At 44.2% G+C, this 22,980-nt stretch overlaps 1 protein-coding gene across 4 annotated transcripts; it reads left to right on the forward strand.

Annotated features, from left to right (window-relative positions):
* The first annotated feature begins 245 nt into the window (after positions 1–245).
* On the forward strand, positions 246–22,127 carry trpv4 (transient receptor potential cation channel, subfamily V, member 4). Of its 4 annotated transcripts, none has more exons than XM_059032941.1 (16): positions 246–1,002; positions 8,624–9,013; positions 10,651–10,826; positions 11,650–11,802; positions 14,426–14,566; positions 15,720–16,018; positions 16,303–16,482; positions 16,605–16,763; positions 17,206–17,298; positions 17,439–17,512; positions 17,651–17,816; positions 17,916–17,982; positions 18,294–18,601; positions 19,179–19,306; positions 19,648–19,769; positions 20,080–22,127. In XM_059032941.1, the coding sequence occupies exons 2-16, from the start codon at positions 8,661–8,663 to the stop codon at positions 20,229–20,231; spliced, it is 2,571 nt and encodes an 856-aa protein (XP_058888924.1). In that variant the 5' UTR covers positions 246–1,002; positions 8,624–8,660; the 3' UTR covers positions 20,232–22,127. The 4 variants fall into 4 exon arrangements, with proteins under 4 accessions (XP_058888924.1, XP_058888926.1, XP_058888923.1 ...); XM_059032943.1 differs by lacking the exon at positions 246–1,002 and adding an exon at positions 1,020–1,314; XM_059032940.1 differs by lacking the exon at positions 246–1,002 and adding an exon at positions 1,354–2,378.
* The last annotated feature ends 853 nt before the right edge of the window (positions 22,128–22,980 follow it).

The following is a 22,980-nucleotide window of genomic DNA, read 5'->3' on the forward strand; positions in this document are numbered from 1 at the left end:
TGGGGCCGGATATTCAAAGAATTAGCAATTTTTTTTTTTTGCAATCTTGCATTTATTTGCAAGACTGTGCAATTCAACTGAGTTGCAGGGTAATACACTTGCTCAGGCTACACCCAGCTGATGCAGGTGTATTTCTTTTTTTTTAAATATATTTTAATAATGCAAGTAAAACGTTTGTATATTTAGCAACAGTATCTAATTAGTGTTGAATGTCCGTCCCCCCGCCCCGCCCCGCCCCCCCAGTTATCACACTGTTCTTGAACAACTAGAACACAAGTTAATTTAACTAAAGATTTGTGAGCTCTAAGCTCCCTCTTGTGGCCAAAATTGGTACTGTAGCGTTTCATTTTTCAAATGTCATGTTTGCATGTATGAGAACAGTAGGTTTGCCATACAGGGCTACAGTGCACATCTGGTGGAATGCTGTGCAAAATTATATCCGATCTCTGCTGGAGTGGTTAGATGTGGCATCATACAAGGTTTCAAAGCATAACCACCGTCCCCTATTTGAAGAAAAATAGAAATGTTGAAGGCATTTGAAGTGTGTTTAAAAAATGTTAATGATCACCCCCAAGGCTACATAATAAAATAGGCAAAGAGGGAGAGCGCTATACACAATAACTAACTCGGATCCATGTAGTTTCCTCTTTAAAGTCCCCTACACAAAGGGAGCAGAAGAGACAGAGACGAGAGAGAAATCAAATGAGAAGTCAATACTTCATTCTAAAGCTCAGTAGAGGTGTGGCAATCAACCGGCAGGAAACAGTTGTCAGCTAATCTTGTCCTCCCAAAAATAACCAATATTACAGTCAGTTTCCGGACCCAGACCAACAAAGGTGTAACACACAGGTACCCTGAGCTACACGTCTGCTCTGAATACAAGCTGTTTAAAAGGTACACTCACACGGACCCTGCTCCCGATCCGAGCAGGGGAGAAAACACCTGGGTGAACTCCACAGCGAAGCTTCTCACTCGGGATTGGACCCAGCCGTGTTCAACAAGGTAACAAGGCAATTTTAAACTATGAAAGGAATAGGGCAAGCCATTGGAGTCAACAAAACAACACAGCTGCAGCAGCCTCTGTGCGCGACAAACACAAGTGAAATAATGTAACATATCACCACATAAAAAAAAAACATGGAAAATACAAGTGAACTGACACACATTACCAAAATGAAATAAGTAGTGAAATTACAGCACATAAAGAGAACAAATCTAATATATTTATTAAAAACACCGCTCCATGCCTTTGCGAAACTCGCATCTCTTGAGTATCTGGCCCCTTCTTATCAACAGGAACAAGACATGATTCAGGTATGTGGCTGTTTCTGTGGTGATGATGGTGACGATGTACGCTGGTTGGATTTTGATTAGTCAGAAGATTGGTTTTTATTGACTCCCTGCTCATCAAGACTGATCCAGACGTTGTAAAATACAGTATATGGTATAACTGACTGTGTTACATGTTTTTTTTCCAACTTTTTCAGGTGAACAGTAATTGAATAGCAAAGTATGTTTGTTTTAAAAAAGAAAAAAAAAACTTTGATGTACTGATGAGTAAAACATTATATTTACATGTGCACTAGAGGCAGCCTACGTACGCTGACACTAGAAACCAAACCAAATAAAATAAACAACGCGTTGGTTAAAAGTAATAGATTTTAATGACGCCACTTGTAAATGATTAACAAATATAAATAAATATATTTTAAAAATTACATTAAAAAAAACAGCAAGCGTGTGTGTAACACACAAGCTTAGTTTTAGTAACTGGAGAAAACGGTGAAAGCAGCATCTAGTTGATGATTTTTGGTTTCTTTTATTCCTGTAAAATGAAATGTTTTTCTATGTAGTTGTAATTATTCTTCCAGTGTATTACGTTAAAAACATATAGCGTCCTTTTTTTGTAGAAGTATTTGTATTGCATTCTACAAATGAGGGATAAAGGATAATAACATAATTTGGACAATTACATCCCTCACTGGGCAATTAAACCGCCTAGGGTCCCGTTTGTTTGTTTATTTATTTATTTATTTATTTGTTTGTTTGTTTGTTTGTTTGTTTGTCTGGCGGTGTATCGGGGGCGGTGTAGATTTACGGGTGTAAAGGGAAGTCTGAATGCTGCCTGTCATTCAGCGAGGCGGAGGTATTCGGGAAGCGTAACCGAGGTGTGCGTGAGCCAGGGCAGGAAAGTTTTTCAAGTAAAATAAATCACTGCAGTCTGAGCTGACCCCACAAAGGAAGTGGATATGCCTTGGACTAACTAAACCGGTTTTATGTTCTTGTTTGCTCTAAGTGGAAAGTAAAACGTTTTGGAAGGTAGACCCTTCTCGGATTCTGTGCAGAACTTCGTCATAGGATTCTTTCACTGGATTCAGGTAAGTCCGTCCTCATTATGCGCGCTTGTGTTTTACGTGGCAGATATTTTTAAACTGGTGAATTCGTAAGGGAAAAAAAAAAGTTCTCAATATTGAGCAGCGTTTGGTGCGCTTATTGTGTGGATACAACAATCCGTTATGCGCGTTTTATTGTTTATGTCTGTGTCCAGAATCTGTGCAGTAATATGTATTATAAATAATACCCATGAAATGAACGCCCCGATTCAGATGGTAGTGGCACTTCCTGTACACGCTACCACGAATACATCGTTCATAAATGATCTACATCGTGCACGGGTGAGAATGTCGCTACCTACATGGGTACTCTGTTATTCCATAAAGGGGTCATGCAGAGTCACTATCTTTCATTGAGTAGGGTGTATCGTAAAGGGCTGAGCAGTTGGGATTCAATGGGTCTGCCTATCCGCGTCACTTGAGAACCGGTATTTCGTGGTAGTGTTGAGTCCATGCAATTTGTTTTAAGAAATACAAGGTTACTGTATTTTAGTCTCATGCGAGAGTGATATTGGTCTACAGTACAGTCCATGGAATCAATGTTCAGCATTCAGTGGTTACATTGAGGTGGCCCGTGTAAGGGGAACAGAATCCTACTGTCAATCAATCAGAAGACCACTAACTGAATCCTGAAGAGGCGGACCGTTACACGCCAATTTAACCCCTGCGCGTTATAGGGACTTTTCACTGAATGAATAACTGCCCATTCATTCTAGAGACTTTAATAACTACTCAACTGCTGCTGGTGTCTCAATAGTGTTTTATTGTTGTTCTGTTTAATCGTCGATTGCAGCTTGCTGTTATCCTTAATGCGGTCTATCACCGTATTCTGTGTAAGATGGGTGTTTCCAGAACGTGCTATTCTGAACTCCTGGCTTCAGCCTGGGTGCTAATGTTTCTTCAAGCATTGTTAAAGGGCTCTCCTTTTTAAATTCTTGTCTTTATTGACACTCTTAACACATATTACAGAGAAGTCCAGTAGATCAGACTCACTAAAGTAATTGAACAAATAAAAACAACACTTCTTCCTATTTAGCCTTTTGTTTGCAGTCAGTGGTCTACTAGAACACATTAGAAATCCCGCCTGCTACCTGGCCCTTTTAAATCTTTCACTGTGAGGTCTGCTTAACTTTTATATACAATTAAACTCAAACAAATTCTGTCTACGTTTTGGATGTGTTTTTTTTTTTTTTTTTTTGCTCAAGTTTGTTCAGCAGCTGCAAGTTCTACAAGCTACTGAAGATTATAGACAATGACAAGAGTTCAGTGAAAGCCAACTGCTGGCTCAGAATGATCCAATCACATATTTCCATTACCGCATGTCACAGAATGAGAATACATGACCAAAATAGATCCCGTGTGATGAAGACAAAAAGAGCAGAATTGCACTTAAGAGCAAAGGAATGTAGTCATGCGGAGTGAAATTTCAAAATGAAGAACTAAAAATGAAATGAACCTTTCTGACGACGGGGATTAGCTGTCCAGTTTGTTTTTGTACAGACTGGACTGGGAGGGTACAGACCTTTTATAGGACTATACAGATACCCCACTATCTCTCTGTGCCCTGTCACCCTGCATCCACTGCACATCCACTACACATGTCTTAGTAAATCTCATGTACTGGAAGGCCTGTGATTCATAGTGAGTGAGGTTTTTACAAGCCATGATTAAAACCATGCCAAAATAACAACAACCGCAGCAATAGTGCAAACTGTTCCCACAACTGCACAGATTCCAGCGAAAGGGACTGGAGTTACTGTAACGTTGTTAAACCACAGCCCGTAACTGAATGCAAGATACATGGTTTTTGCTCAAAAGAGCCAACTTCCCAACGTTTTGGTTTGTTTAAGGGAAAACAAACAGTGGCGGTACCTCTAGGCTTTTGCCGCCATAGAAACTCTCGCTTATTTCTGTTTCAATCTATTAATCGGTTTGTGATGTCGTGCATGTAACGATCTACTGTTCCTTTCTATTTGAACCTTCAGGCATCATGGTATTGAGTGTGTATTTTCCTTTATTCTGTATTATACATTGTCTAAATAAAATACAAATGTTCGCTCCTTCATGTTCAGTATATTTTTTTTAAGTGTTTTTATTTCTATATGCTGTCACAGAGGAGTGCAGAACAGTTCATGGCTCCACTAGGGCACATTTTGGATCTAATGAAACTGTTCAAGCAAACATGGATCCCTCATGCTGTCTGCAGTGTTGAAAAGAAACCAAATCAAAATGTAAGAATGTAGATGGCAGTTTTGACTGTGATTAGAAAAGTTGCCTGCATTTCCCTTTCTCTCTCTCTTTCTTTCCTTCCTTCCTTCCTTCCTTCCTTCCTTCCTTGCTTCCTTCCTTGCTTGCTCTGTTTTTACTGTGTCATTTGATGCTTCCAGTCCTAACGATGACATATCACTGTGACAGGTTTGCATTGCAGCGTGTGATCTGTTGCTTTCATGTACAAGGTGTGGCTGCTTGATTAGCTGATTCTGCTAAAGAGGCACATGATTGGTATTGTCATCTGGATTTCCTCCAATTTATAGATGCCTGTCAGCAACTTTCTGGCAAGTCTTACTCCATATTGAAGTCTTTAAAAATCACTTTGCTTTTTTTATTTTAATTCTTGACTTTGTCCTCTCTGGAGTTGCTTGTAAAGTACAGTATATACCGTATGAGACTGCATTGACCTGTTGAGAAAGGGGTTGGTCTCCATGCCATAGGAAGCCTCTACAGTTGGTGAGTACGTCATATAAGACAAGAGGATCCCTGTTTTAACTCTTTCAGTCCTGGCGGGATCTCAAGGTCTCGCCGTATGTTAACACGTGCTGTCCGAGATCACGCTGGAACCTCACGGGACTCCCAGGTCCCAGTCTGAGGTCATGTAGGAAAAAAAAAATGCTGTGTCCTGTTCTCATGTATACTCAATAACTTTAACCCTTTCAGTTCTGAACTGTCGAGCTGAAGAATACAGAAAGGTTGAGGCAGAATTGAAACTTTGCAATGAGTTTTTACAGTTTGAATGAACTAAATTGAGGAGTCGTGCCCAGGTGATCCAGACAGAATGAAAGCAGGCGATACAGCAGTGACTGAATCTGCAATGAAGGAGTTTCCTTGGAGGCACAAGCGCTTTCAGTCATCCTCATGTGCTTTGATACCGTTGTGATGAGTCATATGGTTATTGTTTGGATCTCTGTGCAGTATGGAGTGCTGTGTGTGAAGTGCATTCAGGGGCTTTTATTTCCCTTGATCTGGTGAGCAGAGCCAGTGTTTGCGTTCCCCTCCAGAGCTTCCCAGTCAAAGCAAAGAACCCAGCACTGAACGAACAGACTGCGTGCAGCAGGCAGAGGACTTTTAGCGGAGACTGTGTGGTCCAGTGGTTAAAGAAAAGGGCTTGTAACCAGAAGGTCCCCGGTTCAAATCCCGGCTCAGCCCCTGACTCATTGTGTGACCCTGAGCAAGTCACTTAACCTCCTTGTGCTCCGTCTTTCGGGTGAGACGTAATTGTAAGTGACTCTGCAGCTGATGCATAGTTCACACACCCAAGCCTCTGTAAGTCGCCTTGGATAAAGGCGTCTGCTAAATAAACTAATAATAATAATAATAATTTAGCGCTGTCATCATCTGGTCAGAATTACTCTGCATCTTGATCCATTTTCCCCTTCGCTTTGAAAAGAGTAAATCGAGACTTGAATAGAGAGGCTGAACTATTTATCAGATACCTTTCGCATGGAGAGCCAGCCTGGGAGAGCCCTGATTTCAAATTGGAGTTTTTAGTATTAAAATGTTATGGCGCAGGATGGCATTTTCCCTAGATGTTGCATCTCGCTGTTACAGACCTACAAACACAAATCTAACACCAGAAACGTGTACTGTACAGCTCAAATAGATGTTTGAATATGTTTGTGCTTTGATCGGAGGGAGTTTCTTCTGTGGCATTTCCTTGGAAAAACAGTCGACTCATGAAATGAAAAGGTTTCCTGTTTAATAAGAGTGGGTCAGAAGGGACTGGGTGGGGTAGACTAGATTGACGTGGCCTAAGTCGGCCAATTAAATCGTACCAGACTACATTGCTGTTTGACTTCACTTTAAATTACATCTGTTCCTTTGGATGAGGCATTAAACCAAAATATGATAGCCTGACTAAATACTAATTCAAGTAAAACATAAAAAACCCTTGTCTAGCTAACCCCCTACCCTAGAAATCCACATCCTTCAATTACAGTTCAATTGTTGTCTCGTAGGGGTGTGCAAACACAAACAGTCTCAGCCCTTAGTGAACACCCAGTATCTCAATTAAGACTCCCCTGCACTTATGGTGTCCTTTTCAGGGGTAAGAACCCAACCACCATCTACAAATGAAATGAAAATGAAAGACTGGGTCTAGGTCTGCCCCGCCCCTTTTGGCAGGGTGTGGTCGGGGCTGAGTTGCCATGGAGACAGAGGCGGAAAGCTTGCACAGTCAGGCTCGGGTGTATACTCTCTGCTTAAACCATGGCGTTTAAAGCACGGAGAACTGCTACTTTTCACTCTGTAATTATAATATGAAATGCAAGGCCAGTACACTGGGAGTCTAGCATGTCACAGATTTAGAATCTCCTCCTCAACTGATGTTGTCAGGACAAATCCGGAAGAAACCTTCAAGCTGCAGTAGTGGAAAGGGAATCGGTGGCTGTGTCTCACATCAGGGTCCCCCAGGGTCCCTACTTTCCTCGATTTCAAAAACAAGCAAGCCAACAACAAACCCTGTAAGTAGACACTCTTTTGCACATTTTAAACTCACAGTTGCACATTTGTGAGCCAGTGGAGTGCAGGGGATATAGATCCATTGGTCTGCAGGTAAAGGTATCAGCAAAGCTCATGAGTTTTATGCTATGTACAGTACACTGTGCTTGCTGACTCACATACATACTTCTGCAGTCTGGGATTTGATACCCACAGCTATTTGGACGCTCATTTGGTTATTTCCTCCATTAAAGAGATTTGGGATATTTTTTTTTTTTTTTGGGCATTACCTCAGTGCTGACAGAATCCCATTTAAAATCAGTTTGACCTCCAGCTTCTACTGCTAGACACAAAGCAGTCTCAAATTGCTTTCTGTGGCAGACAGTAGACGGTGATTCACAGTACTGCGCCTCCTTCAGCTCTGTATTGTTTTCTTTCAGTAGTTTGGCCTTGAAATTACCCCGGAAAGTGTACATACAAGCAAAACAAAACGTTTCTTCGTAGTCTTACAGAAGACAGTTGACTTACAACACATAGCTATCTTTTTATAAAGACATGTTTCAATTTTAGTCTCTTGAAACGGCTGACCTGTAATTATGCACCCTGATGTCTGTTTCTGAACCTCTGTCTCCGAGAGGATTTGAACATGTTCCTTCCATCCTCTTAGTAGAGCCGCACTGTGCAGGGCTCTGCTGAATTACACTGCCCGGCACCACTGCTATATTTGTAAGGCAGATTAAAGGCTTGCTGCCTTGCTCTGTTGTACAAATGGCTGGCCTGCCTGACCACAGCACTGGAGCTGCCAGACTTGGAAAGATGGCGAATGGTGAAGATCTGCAGAGCTTGAATGCATGCTAGATAGCGTTTACAAACTGAAACCTCATGTTTGCATGGGTGGCGTTTACTGTGCTTCGATGGTGGAAAATCTCTATCTGTAAGACTTTCAAGTCTAGGTGGATTCAGCAAAATGGTCTCGGAGCCAAAAAAAACAGAAGGCTTGTGTACAAAAAGTATCTGCTCTTGTCTGAATGATGATACACACCTTTCTTTTAAGTGCAGTAATACAGAATCTGTTATCAGTTACTTGCAGTGTGTGTTTTTATTAAATGCCTGAGATACCCAGCTTCATCTGTTCTATATGTGTACGGTATACAGTTCTGTACATGCAGTAGCAGGGATGGAAATAAGACTCCTATTGCATAGCAGTTTTACCAATATAGGTTTTTCTAAGAGCTGCATTAGCCACAATGTATAGGTAACAAGCTTGGGTGTGTCTTATTAAACTCATAGTAAAAACCAGGAATGGATGAAACTGCTATGCGATGGGAAGTTTTATTTCCTTCCCTGCAGTAGGATGATTGCATGTGGTTGTTTATCATCATACCCAAGGAGGAGTAAAGCAGGTCTGCTCATAAACAGTAGATTCTGCTAAAGCTTTGCATTGATGGCTTATGCAGCTTTGTTTTTTACACTATATACCTGACCTGCAATATAATATGCCTGACCTTTTTTTGCAGACCCGTCACCAACATTTTGGGGTTCTACCTCGTGACCATGACGGACCCGGAAGAACCCCCTAACGTCGCGGGCTCAGGTTCAGGGGACTCGGGGGACCCCCAGCCTGAGAACGACTCCTCGTTCCCGCTGTCCTCCCTGGCCAATCTCTTTGAGGGGGAGGAGAGCGCCCCCTCGCCTGAGCCCCGCCCCGGAGAGAACCGACAGAACCTGCGGATCCGCTTCCAGGACGCCTTCAAGAAGGGCATCTCCAACCCCAAGGACCTGCTGGAGTCCTACGAGTCGCCAGTGGCCCCCGCGCCCAAGAAGGCCCCCATGGACTCGCTCTTCGACTATGGCACCTACCGACAGCCCAACGACAACAAGCGCCGGAGGAAAAAGCTGCTGCGCGAGTGAGTGCTCTGAGGATCCTGTCGGGTTCCTCTCCCTGCACGGGACGCTCGTAACTTTCATAGGAACAGTAACACTAGAACTACATGCCTTATAACAGGGTGTCCAAAGCTGGCCCTTCCACGCCTGGTCTTTGTTCCAGCCCTGGAGTGGAATGGCCCTGCAGGACCATGATTGGACACCCATTTGAAAAAATGACACGTGTATAACAAGTTGGTTTGCGCAGTGATTTCTGAAGGGTTATACACATAGCTCTGAAGCTTCATAAAGGTGTTATGAATGCTACCAAGTTTGACTGGTCTGGTAGAAATACAGAGGCGTCTAATTTTCATTGATTTATTTGTTTTATTAGTGGTTCATGGAGCAATAGTGGTTGAGAAGGCAGGTATGGAACAGCAAATGAAGACTATTCGTTCGTTTCATAAATCCAAATTCTGCAGTTTGCTCCTCCTGTACAAGTGTAAACGAACTCTTTCATAATGGAAAAACTAAACGGTGTAAAAAATACTGAACGTGTTACTCTGTGTTAGAGATTGAGGTGTAGGTATCGTACAGAAAAGCTGGAAAAAGACCCCCCCCCCCCAAAAAAAAATAAATAAATAAATTTGGCGAGACTTTGGAAGCTACTGTAACACCCCCCCCCCACCCCCACCCCCAAATGAGGTAATGGTTTGGGTTGTGGTGGGGAGTTGTATGGTTGTGTAGCTTGGCTGATAGAAGCCTCTTTCATTTCATGAAGTGAGGTCTATTTATGGGGCTGGCTGTGTTTTTTAAAGCTGAGTTCCAGGTCAGGGCGGGATCTTTCTGAACAGGGCCTCTACTGAGAGCACTAACAGCCTTCCTGTTCACTCCCTTATGAATAGGCAGCTTTCAGAGACGAAGGCCACAGCACTGGGGCTTTTTCTTCTTGTTATTATTATTATTTGTAGGTTCTCGTTCTTTTCTATCGGAGTGATTTTTCCAGTGTGAGTGTCGGATTGAAATTTTTCAGGTATTCCTCTGATAGTTTCATTAATAACCATGTTTTTTCTACAAAACCATTTAATTCGTATTGAAATAAACATCAATTTAATATATCTGACGAACAAACCAAAAATGAGCGAGAAGAACACACACAGTGTGTGGGTGACGTAAACTCTACTGTGCAGCTGAAAACCCTTTGTTAGGGATTGTCTCAAAAGTGTAGATATCCTTACCTGAGACCAGTCTGTTCCAACCTCATGAACGAGATAATTGTTGCACAAGCACGGTCGGACAAAAATGGCTTTTGTTGCGGTTTCTCCCTGAGGCAGTTCCGTTAATTCCAAGGGAACATTTTGTTCTAAACTGTAAATGTTTCATGAAGCAGGGCATAATAAAGCACCTGAAAGCGGGCATACTGCCACCACATATGCAAACTGCATTATAGCAAGAGGCTTGCTTCAGAAGTGCACAGGACCAGGTCTCGATCTTTAGCAACGTGACCCATGCCAAATGGAAACACAGCAGTAAATAAGACCGTGCCCTATACTCTCCAGACCTGCCAGTCTAGTAAACGAGCAGGAATAAAAAACACCACAGCAATTCTAACAGAAGCAATAAGAGAAATGCACAGGGGTGCAGAAGGCTAACCCCTCTCTCTCTCTCTCTCTCTCCTCAGTAAGCGCAGTGTCTCCAGTATAAAGGGTCCCGCCCCAGACCCCCCTCCAGTGCTCAAGGTGTTTACACGCTTGCTGCTCTTCGACGCCGTGTCACGAGGAGACCCCTCCGACCTGCAGGGGCTGCTTCCCTTCCTCCTGGTGCACAAGAAACGACTGACTGACGAGGAGTTCAGAGGTGAGGCCTGAGGCCGTATCGAAGAAGGGACAGTTAGGTTGAGGCTAGTTCCCATAAGAGGAAAGGACCTAAGGGAGGGACGAGGGTCTGGTAAGAATCAGAGAATGAGGATTGAGCAAGAGACTTGAGAAGTGCTTTAGGAGGTAAACTGAGAGCCAGGCCACGTGTGATGTGTCACACGATCAAGTGGGCCTCAGATGAACGATACAAAAATCTAGTGAAGTTTACCGCAGATAGCTTTCATCTTGAAGTATCTGAGGAATGTCCAGACTTCATGGATTTAGGAGACAGTAAATAAATCCTTCTGCTCAATGTACTCCCCTCCTGTGTGTGCTGGACTCGGAGAGAGCGTGTGAGAAATAACAGCAAACTGTTTCCAAGAGCAGGCTATAGGAAGTGGGGAAGTAAAGTAAATGGTTAGAATGCTTTTGAAATCAGCAGCCATTTAAATGCACCTCAGTTATATTTCACAATGCCAGTTTCCCAATCTATACAGACACGATACAACAGGGGTGCGTATTCTGTATAGACAAACAATACAATTTTTTCTTTTTGTTCTCAGATGTCTTCTGAAATGATTGTAGTGATCAGTTTGTAATACTGGCATCCGCACTGTACTGACCTCTCCACTACAGCGCTTGCTCTTTAATTGAATGGTAAGGCGTTCGTCTTTTGAACCGCTGGATTTACGGTTCATGTCCAGCCCTTGCCTTTCCATTCAGTTCAATGGGCTGAGATGCCCATTCATTGCGCCATTTTCTAATGTGTGTGAAGCTGCGTGTAACCATGGCGACTGATCCACGCCTCTCCGCTCTCCCCTCAGAGCCCTCGACTGGGAAGACCTGCCTGCCCAAAGCCCTGCTCAACCTCTACGGCGGCTGCAATGACACCATCCCTCTGCTGGTGGAAATCTCCGAGAAAACAGGCAATCTGCGGGAGTTCATCAACACCCCCTTCAGAGATCTCTACTACCGGGGTGAGCAGGGGCTCGGCATTGTGGCTGAGATGAGATGTGATTGTTCACCCAACACGATTTTAACTTGCTACTTGTTGAACGTAACCACCTCGGGATGGAAATAAGACTCCTGTTGCATAGCAGTTTCACCTATTCCAGGTTTTACTATGACCTTGATTAGGTGTGTCTTATTAAACTCAGAGCAAAACCAGGAATGGATCAAACTGCTATGCAGGGGGTTTTTATTTCCATCTAACTGTGAAAGTTGCCTGACAAACTGTTCCCTGTATGGTCCAGCTGGTAGTCTTATGTCCATCCCTGAGGTCACCTCCACTAATGCCCACCAGTACAGCGAAACCTGACCTTTTAAGCTGCGGGAGTAAATTAGATGCTACTTCCTCTGTAATGAAAAGTCTCTTCCAAATCTCCTGCTCACCCCCTATTTCATGCAATAAGAGTGAGGGAACAGTGTGTAGCGGCTAAGCACAGCAACACTTGTTTTGAAGGCGTGTCCTGTAGGGCTGTCATTGAGAGAGTGAGAGCACTGCAGTCTCCTCTATTCTATAGTGCAGGCTTGCCAGCTCGGCATGTCTCAGAATTGAAACACATGTGGACACACCCATGGATAGGGATCATTTTAGCCTTGCTCTTGCCACAGCTCCCTGCCATGTGAGCTGTTTATTTCCTCTTTAAAGCTACAGTTTCAATGTAATGTACTGGTCTGTTTGCTACAGTCTTCCGCAGCTTAATGCAATTTTATTGCAGCTGCAGGCACCCGCCCGCCCCGGCTCACCTTCTTGAACAGACGTGAACAGACATGCTCCTGTGGAACAGCATCTGCAAGCTCTGCTGTAACGCGGGGTAGCAAAACAAAAACATACAGCAAGGAAACGACGAAGGATCCCCAGCACAGGCTGTTCGTGTTACGCTGAGAACATTTTAACCTTGAAAAAGAAACAAAATATGCCAAAAACGAATCAGTGACTCCACGCCTGTGCAAAACGAAGTGACTGACGTGTTGAAGCAGATTTCCAGCAAGTGCCTTCACGCACACACACACGCACACGCAAACACACATGCTATTACAGGTTCTGACGCACACGGGGGTGATGCAGCTGGCGATCTGTATGCAACTTCTCTTTGATGAATCCTCCATGGTTTGGGAAAGTGTACACAGATGAAAGATTAATGACCTTGAGGATCATGATCTGTCAACATCAGTCAGACCTGATTAGGAATGCTAAAACTGCTCTACATACAAATCACACTGTGGAGCCTGTTTAAATTGACCATAGCAAATAGTGTGACCCTGTGTTTAACTTTCAAAAAACCAGACTAACAAGCATTGTGGTTCGTTTTTCCATAACTTTGGCACACCTTTGAACCTGTGGACACCCCCCCTCCTCGAATCACAATGGAACAGCCCTGCCTGCACAGCATTTAAATTCTTACAAAGAAACAAATGTGTGTTATTTAGAAAATGTGTAATTATTTAGTCTGTGATACTCAGGGGAATGCACACATCTGTGGCCCTGCCCACCACAGCACTGACTGCAGCTGCGTCAGGCTCTGAAATAAGATTGACTGTTAGATAGTCTCTGCTGAAGCTGGCTTTCAGTGTTGTGAAATACAGTGCCTTATAAAACTTTGCTGTGGTACACCATGGCAGCAGTGTGGAAATGCAAAGTAAAAGCATTGTGCATTCATGGCAAGGTATGTAAACGGATGCATGTGTTAAAAAACCTTGGTGATCTCACAAGCCTGGTAAGAGTCTAGTCAATGCAAATTGCCTGTGTTAAAGAGGTACGTTATTTAAACAGTTATAGCAACACCTAGGGATGTAGAACGCTGGATTTTTCAGAACCCCACTACTTCCTCTTTAAAGTTCTGTGTTCCATGCCGGAGTTCTAACATTCTCTGCTTCCTCAGAAAAGTCACACACCAGTTATAACAAGACCACCAGTTTATTTCTAGCCAGTAAATTAAAGACCTGCTCTGGGTGTGGCTGCTCCCCCTGCTTCTCAATCCACACTTTTATGTGGCTTTCCTGAAATTGCAGTGGTAAAAACCTTGGGCACCACAGCAGCAGATTGTTAGTCATTACCTCTTAGTGCATGCAGGACAGATGCAGTGTGGCTGTGTCTGAATAAACCCCAGGGTTTTCCTTGCCAGCTGAGTTAACTTGATTAAGAGAGGCTTTGGGACAGGGAGGGAACCCTTCCAAACATTACATGCAGAGCTAACTCATTGAGCTCCCGATTAGCCACAGAGCTCCGGGGGGAGAGCTTAGTACTCGCTGCTATTATTATTATTCTACATTACAATGCCAGTAGACTGTTTTAGTGCGAGACAGCTGTTATTAGGGACGGGGGGTATGCATAATAGCTGATAATCTTTTAGCACTCAATATTGAGATACAGGATGACCATGTTAAGAGCTGAGAAAATGTTTGTGCTAAATATAGCACGACATATATTTTATCTATCTATGTATTCATCGATGCTTTAAAATAAAACAACAAAACAGAAAAGTATAATACAAGCAACCAGTTTGAATGTATTCCTAAACAAACAGGTCTGGTTTCTGTGTTTTAGCAGTAGCCCTCATTGTGATTGCTGGCTCGTCTTCATGCTTTTGCCCCTAGGTCAGACAGCTCTGCACATTGCCATCGAGAGACGCTGCAAACAGTACGTGGAGCTGCTGGTGGAGAAGGGGGCTGACGTTCACGCGCAGGCCAGGGGGCGCTTCTTCCAGCCCAAGGACGAGGGAGGATACTTCTACTTCGGTGCTCCACCTACTGAAAATCAGATAGAATAGATTGAAACCTTCACAATTCATGTAGATGTGTTTGGTTCATGCTTGCTTTCTTTGCCGATTTGTATTTGTTAGCTGTGATGGGTTGTAGTTTTGTTTTTTGGTATTGTGGACTCTGATGTGCTGAGACCACCAGACCTCCGCTCCTCTAGAATTTGTGTTCCAAACAAGGAGATTTCCTCCAGCTGTGCCACTAGAGTTAGCGAGCTGAGGGTGGTGAGGAGCAGTGCTTAGTTAACTGGGCCGGTTGCCATGGTGAAATGAGAAGCATGACCCCGCCTTGTAAACTGAGACGTTACCTGTATGAGAACTTGGCAGGCAGCGAGAGGGGAAAGTAAATGGGCGGTTAAACAGGTGGCAATGTTTTTATTTCGGAAATAAAAACCAACAAGGAAAACAAATACACCTGGAAAACTTGTTTAAATCTGAAAGGTGCTTCTGTACAGAACATTATTAAATGTATATGGAAAATGGGTCGTTTTTTTAAGGAGTTCTGGTTGGTTGAGACGCATCCTGTTTGATATAATACAGCTCTGTAGGAAGCTCAGCAGCGCCCTCTCCTGCAATTCTGCAGGATAACCATATTAGCATCACCCAATTAGAAAACAAGCAACTGGCAACTGTATATTTAAACAGGCATCGCTAACGTTTTGCGACATTAGAACTTAGCAACAGAGAAAATGTAATTTAAACAAATTAGTTTTCAAAATTAAGTGTGCACAAATCACTGGAACTCGTAACCTGTCGTCATAGCAACGGGCTCAGTGAAGCAGTTGGAGGCCTTTTCTCTTTCATTAAAACACCAGCTCTGTTAAACCAGCAGCACCAGGGATTAGGTTTCTAATTCTGTAGGTGCGAATTAGAGAAGGGGTCTCTCATCAGAACAGAATTACAGTGGAAGTGGAAATGAGGTTAGAGATTTGATCAGCCTAATATTGCCCACAAACAGCTGTCTTTAACATGCAGAGACGCACTCAGAACGTGGGCCTCGCCAGCAACGCCTTTTATTGTGTAATATTTGCTTTAATCCTTTCATGCTTGAAACAAAAAGCTGGAAAAAAAATCAGTTTAAGCAGGCTATTTAAACCCCAGCCTCTGCATGCGTCTCAATGCTTTGTGTGCAGGCGAGCTTCCTCTGTCCCTGGCTGCCTGCACTAACCAGCCGGATATGGTCCACTACCTGGTCCAGAACGCACACAAGAAGGCGGACCTGCGACGGCAGGACTCCCGCGGGAACACGGTGTTGCACGCTCTGGTGCACATCGCTGACAACACGCGGGAGAACACGCGCTTCCTCACCAAGATGTACGACCTGCTGCTCATCAAGTGCGCCAAGCTCTACCCAGACTGCAACCTGGAGACCGTGCTCAACAACTACGGCATGTCCCCGCTCATGATGGCAGCCAAGCTGGGCAAGATCGGGGTGAGGGGCTGGGGGAGGAGGGGAATGAGAGTGAGGGGAGTGGCTAGGGGAGGGGCTGGGGGAGGAGACATGATGGGCTGGGGGAGGAGAGGGGAGGGACTGGAGGAGGTGGAGGGGCTGGAGGAGGAGACATGATCAGGGGTTGCATTTAAGTAAGGTGTGATTGGTATAGAAGATGGATGTTAGAAGATGAAATTGGGGGTGGGGTACATGGTACAGCATTTCCAGACAGTACACATAATAACTAAGACTGAGCCGCCCTCATGCCTGTGGTTACCTGACAGGTGTTCCAGCACATCATCCGGAGGGAGATCACGGACGAGAGCGCTCGGCACCTCTCCAGGAAGTTCAAGGACTGGGCGTACGGACCGGTCTACTCCTCCCTGTACGATCTCTCCTCGCTGGACACCTGTGGGGAGGAGGTGTCTGTGCTGGAGATCCTGGTCTACAACAGTCGTGTCGAGGTAGGTGTGTGTGTGAGTGAGTGCAATTGTTTTGCTGTCATAAATACTGCACCTCCATGAACAGCGACCCCTGGTGGACATACAGGTATTACACTCACAGCTGTATTGTTTTTTTCCTTCAGAACCGTCACGAGATGTTGGCGGTGGAGCCAATCAATGAACTCCTGAGGGATAAGTGGCGGAAGTTTGGCGCTGTCACCTTCTACATCAGCGTGGTGTCCTACCTGGTTTCCATGGTGATCTTTACTCTTGTTGCATACTACCGGCCCTCAGAGGGAACGGTGAGTAACAAGGGCACTGCGGTACTGAAGACTTCACTTTATACTGACACTGGGAGTTGCAACCAGAACTGACCTCTATTGCACAGCAACATGTGGTATCTAGCTTGGAAGAGCAGACGTCCATAAACCTCAATGTATAAAAGTAATCGTGCAAAACGAAACCCTGCTGTGTGTTTTTTAAATTGGTCATGCATAACTTGAAACACTCATTAATAAGATAACATAATCCAAATGTTTTTAGCACTGCTTTTATATTTTGGCTATGTGTGTGAATGTGGTCTAGTTTTCCCCCCTAATTTATTTGTGTTGACGTTGGCAGCATGAGATTTTTGCACCATGCAGTATGTCATAAATACAGCGCGTGTGTGTGTGTGTGTGTGTGTGTGCGTGTGTGTGCAAAATGAGCGTCTCCTAACAGCAGTAGTCCTCTGTCCCTCCCCAGCCCCCCTACCAGTACAAGAGCAGCACAGACTACCTGCGCCTGGCGGGAGAGTGCATCACCCTGTTCACCGGCGTCTTCTTCTTCCTCACCAACGTGAGTCTCTCGCACACACGATTCATTTTCTATAACTCTTTTGCCCTGTATGTAAAATAAACTTCTCTAACCTTGTCTCTGAATGGTGTCCTCTCTCTCTCTCTCTCTCTCTCTCTCTCTCTCTCTCTCTCTCTCTCTAGATTAAGGATCTGTTCCTCAAGAAGTGTCCGGGGGTCAGCTCCTTGTTTATGGATGGGTCCTTTCAGCTGCTTTAGTAAGGAGCTAGTTGGGTGTATCTATCTATTTCCCTCCAGCTGCTACAGTGTAGACTGAGTTGATTGAGTAGTGTGTGTAATGTTAAGAGTTTGTTTTGAGATCTTGATCATGTGCTCCCCTGTGCTGCTGGTTTCAGTTTCATCTACTCCGTGCTGGTGCTGGTGACGGCGGCGCTCTACCTGTCTGGGATCAACGCCTACGTGTCGGTGATGGCGTTGGCGCTGGTGCTGGGCTGGATGAACACACTCTACTTCACCAGAGGACTGAAACTCACCGGGACCTACAGCATCATGCTGCAGAAGGTGAGGTGCAGGGAGGAGGAGGAGGAGGAGGAGAGCTTCCAGACCTAACAGCCTTGCACTGCTCCCAAATAATCCCATCCCTCGTTCTCTGCATTTCAGATTCTGTTTAAGGACCTCTTCCGGTTCCTGCTGGTCTACTTGCTCTTCATGATCGGATACGCTTCAGGTAAGAGCCCCCTGTGTTTCCTTCACGATGGTACATAAATTCCATGTGATGGAGAAAAGGGTGTGGGGATTGGGAACTAGCCATAGAGGAGATCGCAAGTTGAGAACTTCATCAAGTGATTTAAAAAGGCCAATTTTGATGACATTTGATCTAACCCAGACACATGATAGTGTCAAGGGCTTTCCCAAAAAAATAAATACATTGATGCAAGTCACTGGCGCAAGGGGTCCAGCAACCCCACCCCATGACCAGCTTGAACTGGACTGACCTAGTAATAGATTGAGATATTGAAATGTCGCTCCCTCCCCCAGCCCTGGTGTCCCTCCTGAACGTGTGCCCCAGCTCTGATGCGCTCTGCCCGGGGGGAGAGTGCCCCACGTACCCCCTGTGCCGCGACACCAACACCTTCAGCACCTTCCTGCTGGACCTCTTCAAGCTGACCATCGGCATGGGCGACCTGGACATGATCAACAGCGCCCAGTACCCCGCGGTCTTCCTCACCCTGCTCGTCACCTACATCATCCTCACCTTCGTGCTGCTGCTCAACATGTTGATCGCTCTGATGGGGGAGACGGTGGGGAAGGTGTCCAAGGAGAGCAAGAAGATCTGGAAGCTCCAGGTGCAGATGCAGCAATATCTTTCAGTTTGCATTGAGGAACCTCTAAAACCCTGTCCGTGAGCAGTGGGGAGGAATGCATCTCTAGAAATGCCTTTAGCACCATAGCAGGGGCAGTGTGTTTTTGGAAACCAGTACTGGTATGCTTGCCTATTACAGATACCCTGTGTATGTACCTTCAACTCCCTACTATGGGGCGGATTCTCTCTCTGTCTATAAATCTCTAACCCTGTGTTCATGTCTAGGGGGTAACGACACACTAATGTCACGATACATGTTGTGATAAGATGTGTATCGCGATAAATGTGATGGCTACTTGTATGATGCATAATAAGATCAAATGATCATTTAAATGGTGGACCATTTTGTTAAGACACAATTTAAATGGGATAGGGAGAGTATGTATCCACATACCAACTATAAAACACACCTTATTCTTCATTCAAGAACCTTTTTTTGCTGAACTACAATGAGCCATGTGATACGGTTTATATCCTGTAAAGAAAGGATCACGATTCCGCGATCCACGCCGAACCGTTACTCCCCTGTGTTCACGTCGGTCTCCTCGTCCCTCCCGCAGTGGGCCACAACCATCCTGGACATCGAGCGCTCCTTCCCCGTGTGTCTGCGGAAGACGTTCCGCTCAGGGGAGATGGTCACGGTGGGCAAGGGCTGCGATGGGACCCCCGACCGGAGATGGTGCTTCAGGTAGGAACAGCGTGCAGGGAGGCCTACCTCTGTTCATTTTTTTTGGTATTTGTCGGATTGCCTTAAGCATATAAACACTGATAATCTGTCATTTACAAGCACAGTGCCCTTAAACAGCTGACCTCTTTCGATTTCCATGCAAGTGTCCCAGCGACAAAGCAGCAGGCAGTCACCATGTCTGCTGCTATGGAAAATATATATGGAATATGTGGGACACAGTCAATTGAGATAGGAATGCTGAAATGGAATGGAATTGGGTAGCTTTTTCCCTAGAGGTTTATCGAGAGCTGAGCCACAGCCTGCTTGTGTGCTAACGGCTCCCGTGTTGTGTCTTGTGCCAGGGTGGATGAGGTGAACTGGTCTCACTGGAACCAGAACCTTGGCATCATCAATGAGGACCCAGGGAAGAACGAGACGTACCAGTACGATGGCATCCCGACCAGCGTGAGGGGGCTCCGGAGAGGTGAGACGCACACGTTTGTTTAGAGTGTTGATGTCGATTTTGCATTGATTCCGTAAGCACTATAAACAAGCCCACTGTGACAGAGACACAGACAGCAATGTGAAGGGCCTGAGGAGAACCGAGACCAGCTCACACTGGCTGCCGTTCTTTTACACAATATATCTCGCGCTGCTGTGTGGTGCCCAAGGAGAGGTGAGACTGGCATCCACAACTACACAAATACAACTCCTACCTCCCTGTCTGTCAATCTCTCTCTCTCTCTTGCTTGTGCTCAGGGGTGACCCTTCATGCACACCTCTCTGTGTTTCAGACCGCTGGTCCTCGGTGGTCCCACGCGTGGTGGAGTTCCACAAGAGCCCTCGCTCCGAGGAGGCGGTGGTGGAGATGGACCAGCGAGACCCTTTGCTTCAGGGCAACCGGAAAACTACAGACACCTGGAGAAGAGACGACACCAAGGTATAAAACACACTGCTCCCCAGCCACACCGGCCACTGCCTCTCCCTCAGAGGGCCTCAGTAAGGGGCTCCCGGCTGCTTGGTGCGACACTGCAGATTTGCACAGAAGCCAGTTTTATTTTGTCTTGTTGTTTTAAAAAGAACAGACCTGTAGGATCAACTCATGGTTCTTGAAGTGTGTGTGTGTTTTTTTTTTTTTAATGTTTTCCATTTCTATTGTACCCTTTTACACCAATGACTGGCAGTGTACAGGTATCCTGTTTTGCTGTTAGGCTGATGTTCTTCCGAGTGTCTTATTGTGAGTAATTAAGAGTTTTCTTTACCTCCCCTGCGGTGTTCAAAGAAAACAAGAAAGTAAAATAATGTATTCCAGTAAGAAACTGAACTGCAGGCTCTGTCTGAAGCAACTTACTCTTGTAGTAAGGAAGCGATTGGATTCATAAAGTAATTCAATTTACAAAAGTGTTATTACATTATTGCAAAAGGTCAGTTTGGATTTCAAGAACTTCCCCAGCTTTTAAATCAATTCATGCTTGCGTAGAATGCAGGAAATGTCACTGATTGTGTTAACAGCTTCCTGGCACTGGGGGGCAGTATAACACATGAAATGTAATGGAATTCCCCCAGGTCGGAGGGGGTATCTAGGCACCTGTTAACCTGGATTTAAAGAGACAGACACTGCCTGATTTCAGCAGAAGCACTACAGGGGTTATTTATAAATCCTAAAATGCATGCGCACAGAAGGGCAGTTCAAAAGCCAATTCAGGGATATCGTGTAATTGTGCATTTTGTATTATACCCAATTTATTGATTCACAAATTTGGATTTAAGTCTTATGGAAAAACTGCTACAAACATACTGCACAAAACCAGTACAAATACTTGTTGTTCAACAGCGTGCTGCACATCTTTTTCGATGAGTGTTTGTACTGTGTATTAATACACCCCTCTCTCTGGCTTGAATGGGTTTAACATTAGGACCACCACTTCAAGCTTTACCATGAGATATACTGCCATCTCATCCACAGAGGGAGACAATGGTTCTGTGCAATCCAGCCCTTCTTGTGTAAAGTTACAGTGATCTAGATAATTGCTGTTGAAAATATACCTCAAAGGATACCCATATGCCATATATTTAGGATTTAGATTTATATAGAGAGAGATTTTTATACTGTACTAGCAATAAGTTTCATAGTGCATGTTTCCTGTCTGGTAGAGCACTGTTGTAGTTTGAATGTATGGGGCTCTTTTTTAAACTTGTTTTATGTACTTTTTTTTACTATCAATCCTCAAGTAATTGTTTTATTATTTTATTTTAGATGGATGTTGTTCTATTTAGATTGTGCTGCAAACTTTAATGTCCATAAGCGAATGTCTGCACCAGAAGAGAGAGTGTTTCAAATACAGTAATAGTGCAAGGAAAAACTATTGCCTTGTGTGGGTAAACTTTGTGTTTTATTTTTTGCTATGAAGATGGTGCTAAGAAATATCACAGTGCAAAAAGTTTATTGGTTCTCAAGCAGCACTTGTGTTAAACACAGGCAGAGAAAGATCATTATAATATTCAAAATGCTCAGTCCACAGTGACTTATCTAAATCAGCAAGAGACCTGAACATTCATACTGAAATGAGCTTCCCTTGTAAAATCTTCCCACTCTTTTTGCACTGTATGGTTGCAGTGTCCCATGATTATACTGTGCGCTTGCCATGTTTATTAGTATACTTTACAATGCTTACCTGTGCTTTACCAGACTTCGCTACGACTTTTAGAAGGGTTAAAACTGCCTTATACAGTGGAGACCTCTTAATCAATGTAGTTTATATTTATTTTGTTGTTGTCTGTGCCAAACACTGGCACCAGAATGGAAGCTTGAAGGTTTGGAAATAAAGAACATTTTAAAATATCAACGGGTCCTGTCTGTTAGCAAGCTATTCATTCATGGAAGGTACTGGCTATGCTGTATTTTTATTGTACAGGGTGGTTATGTCGTCACTTTACATCAGGGGTGCATTGATAAACAAAAAGATCTTATTATTAAGGAAAGGATAGCGTTGTGTTGATAGACAGAATGCCACTCTCTCCTCTCTCCTCAAGATTTTGCATCTGAAGGACACAAGGATTCTCTTGCCACCTTGTCAGGGAGGTTAAGCCTCTTTGCTGAAGTTAAACTAGGACAATAATCCCTGCGGTTTATCAAGCAATGAGCACCTAGCTGTGCTGACAAGCATCCCACCCACCTGATCAGCAAAGTAGGACAGGGCAACGATTTGTCACAGTCAGCAAGTCTGACTCAATCAATCAAAATGTTTTTTAAAACAGTCAGACTTGACCACATTATCATCAGTTGAAGAGAATGTACATTTTAATGCTCAGTGTGGTGTGATGCACTGCCGTTGCAGATTCTTACACCTGCAGCATTGATGAGATCAGGTCAAAAGCTCTAGAACGACTCCCGCAATGACGCTAGTTACGGTGTGTGTGGTCACCGTTGCACACACAAAACTCATAACAGAGAATTTTATTTTATTTGAAAAATCAGGACTAGACAAGCAATATATATTTCTTACCTAATGTATCCAAGGCACCAAGTCTAACACAGGATGTTACTAATATCTCAATTTCCCTTCTGGTGGACTTTATATCGGTTTTGCAATCTGAGTGACTAAGCTTCAGATTAAACTCCTGGAAGAGTGGATGGAGCAGCTGTGTTTAACACCCTACAGCTCTTCTTTAAAATAATGTTGCTGTGGAATTCA

Source organism: Acipenser ruthenus, chromosome 11 (assembly GCF_902713425.1).
Source record: "Acipenser ruthenus chromosome 11, fAciRut3.2 maternal haplotype, whole genome shotgun sequence".
NCBI lineage: Eukaryota > Metazoa > Chordata > Actinopteri > Acipenseriformes > Acipenseridae > Acipenser > Acipenser ruthenus.

What these genes read in the sequence shown, in the direction of transcription:
- trpv4 (XM_059032941.1), top strand. Translation starts at nt 8,661, where the DNA reads ATGACGGACCCGGAAGAACCCCCTAACGTCGCGGGCTCAGGTTCAGGG. An exon ending in GGGAGGATACTTCTACTTCG is followed by an intron (nt 14,567 to 15,719) that starts GTGCTCCACCTA and finishes CTTTGTGTGCAG; the next exon opens with GCGAGCTTCCTCTGTCCCTG. An exon ending in CATGATCGGATACGCTTCAG is followed by an intron (nt 17,983 to 18,293) that starts GTAAGAGCCCCC and finishes TCCCTCCCCCAG; the next exon opens with CCCTGGTGTCCCTCCTGAAC.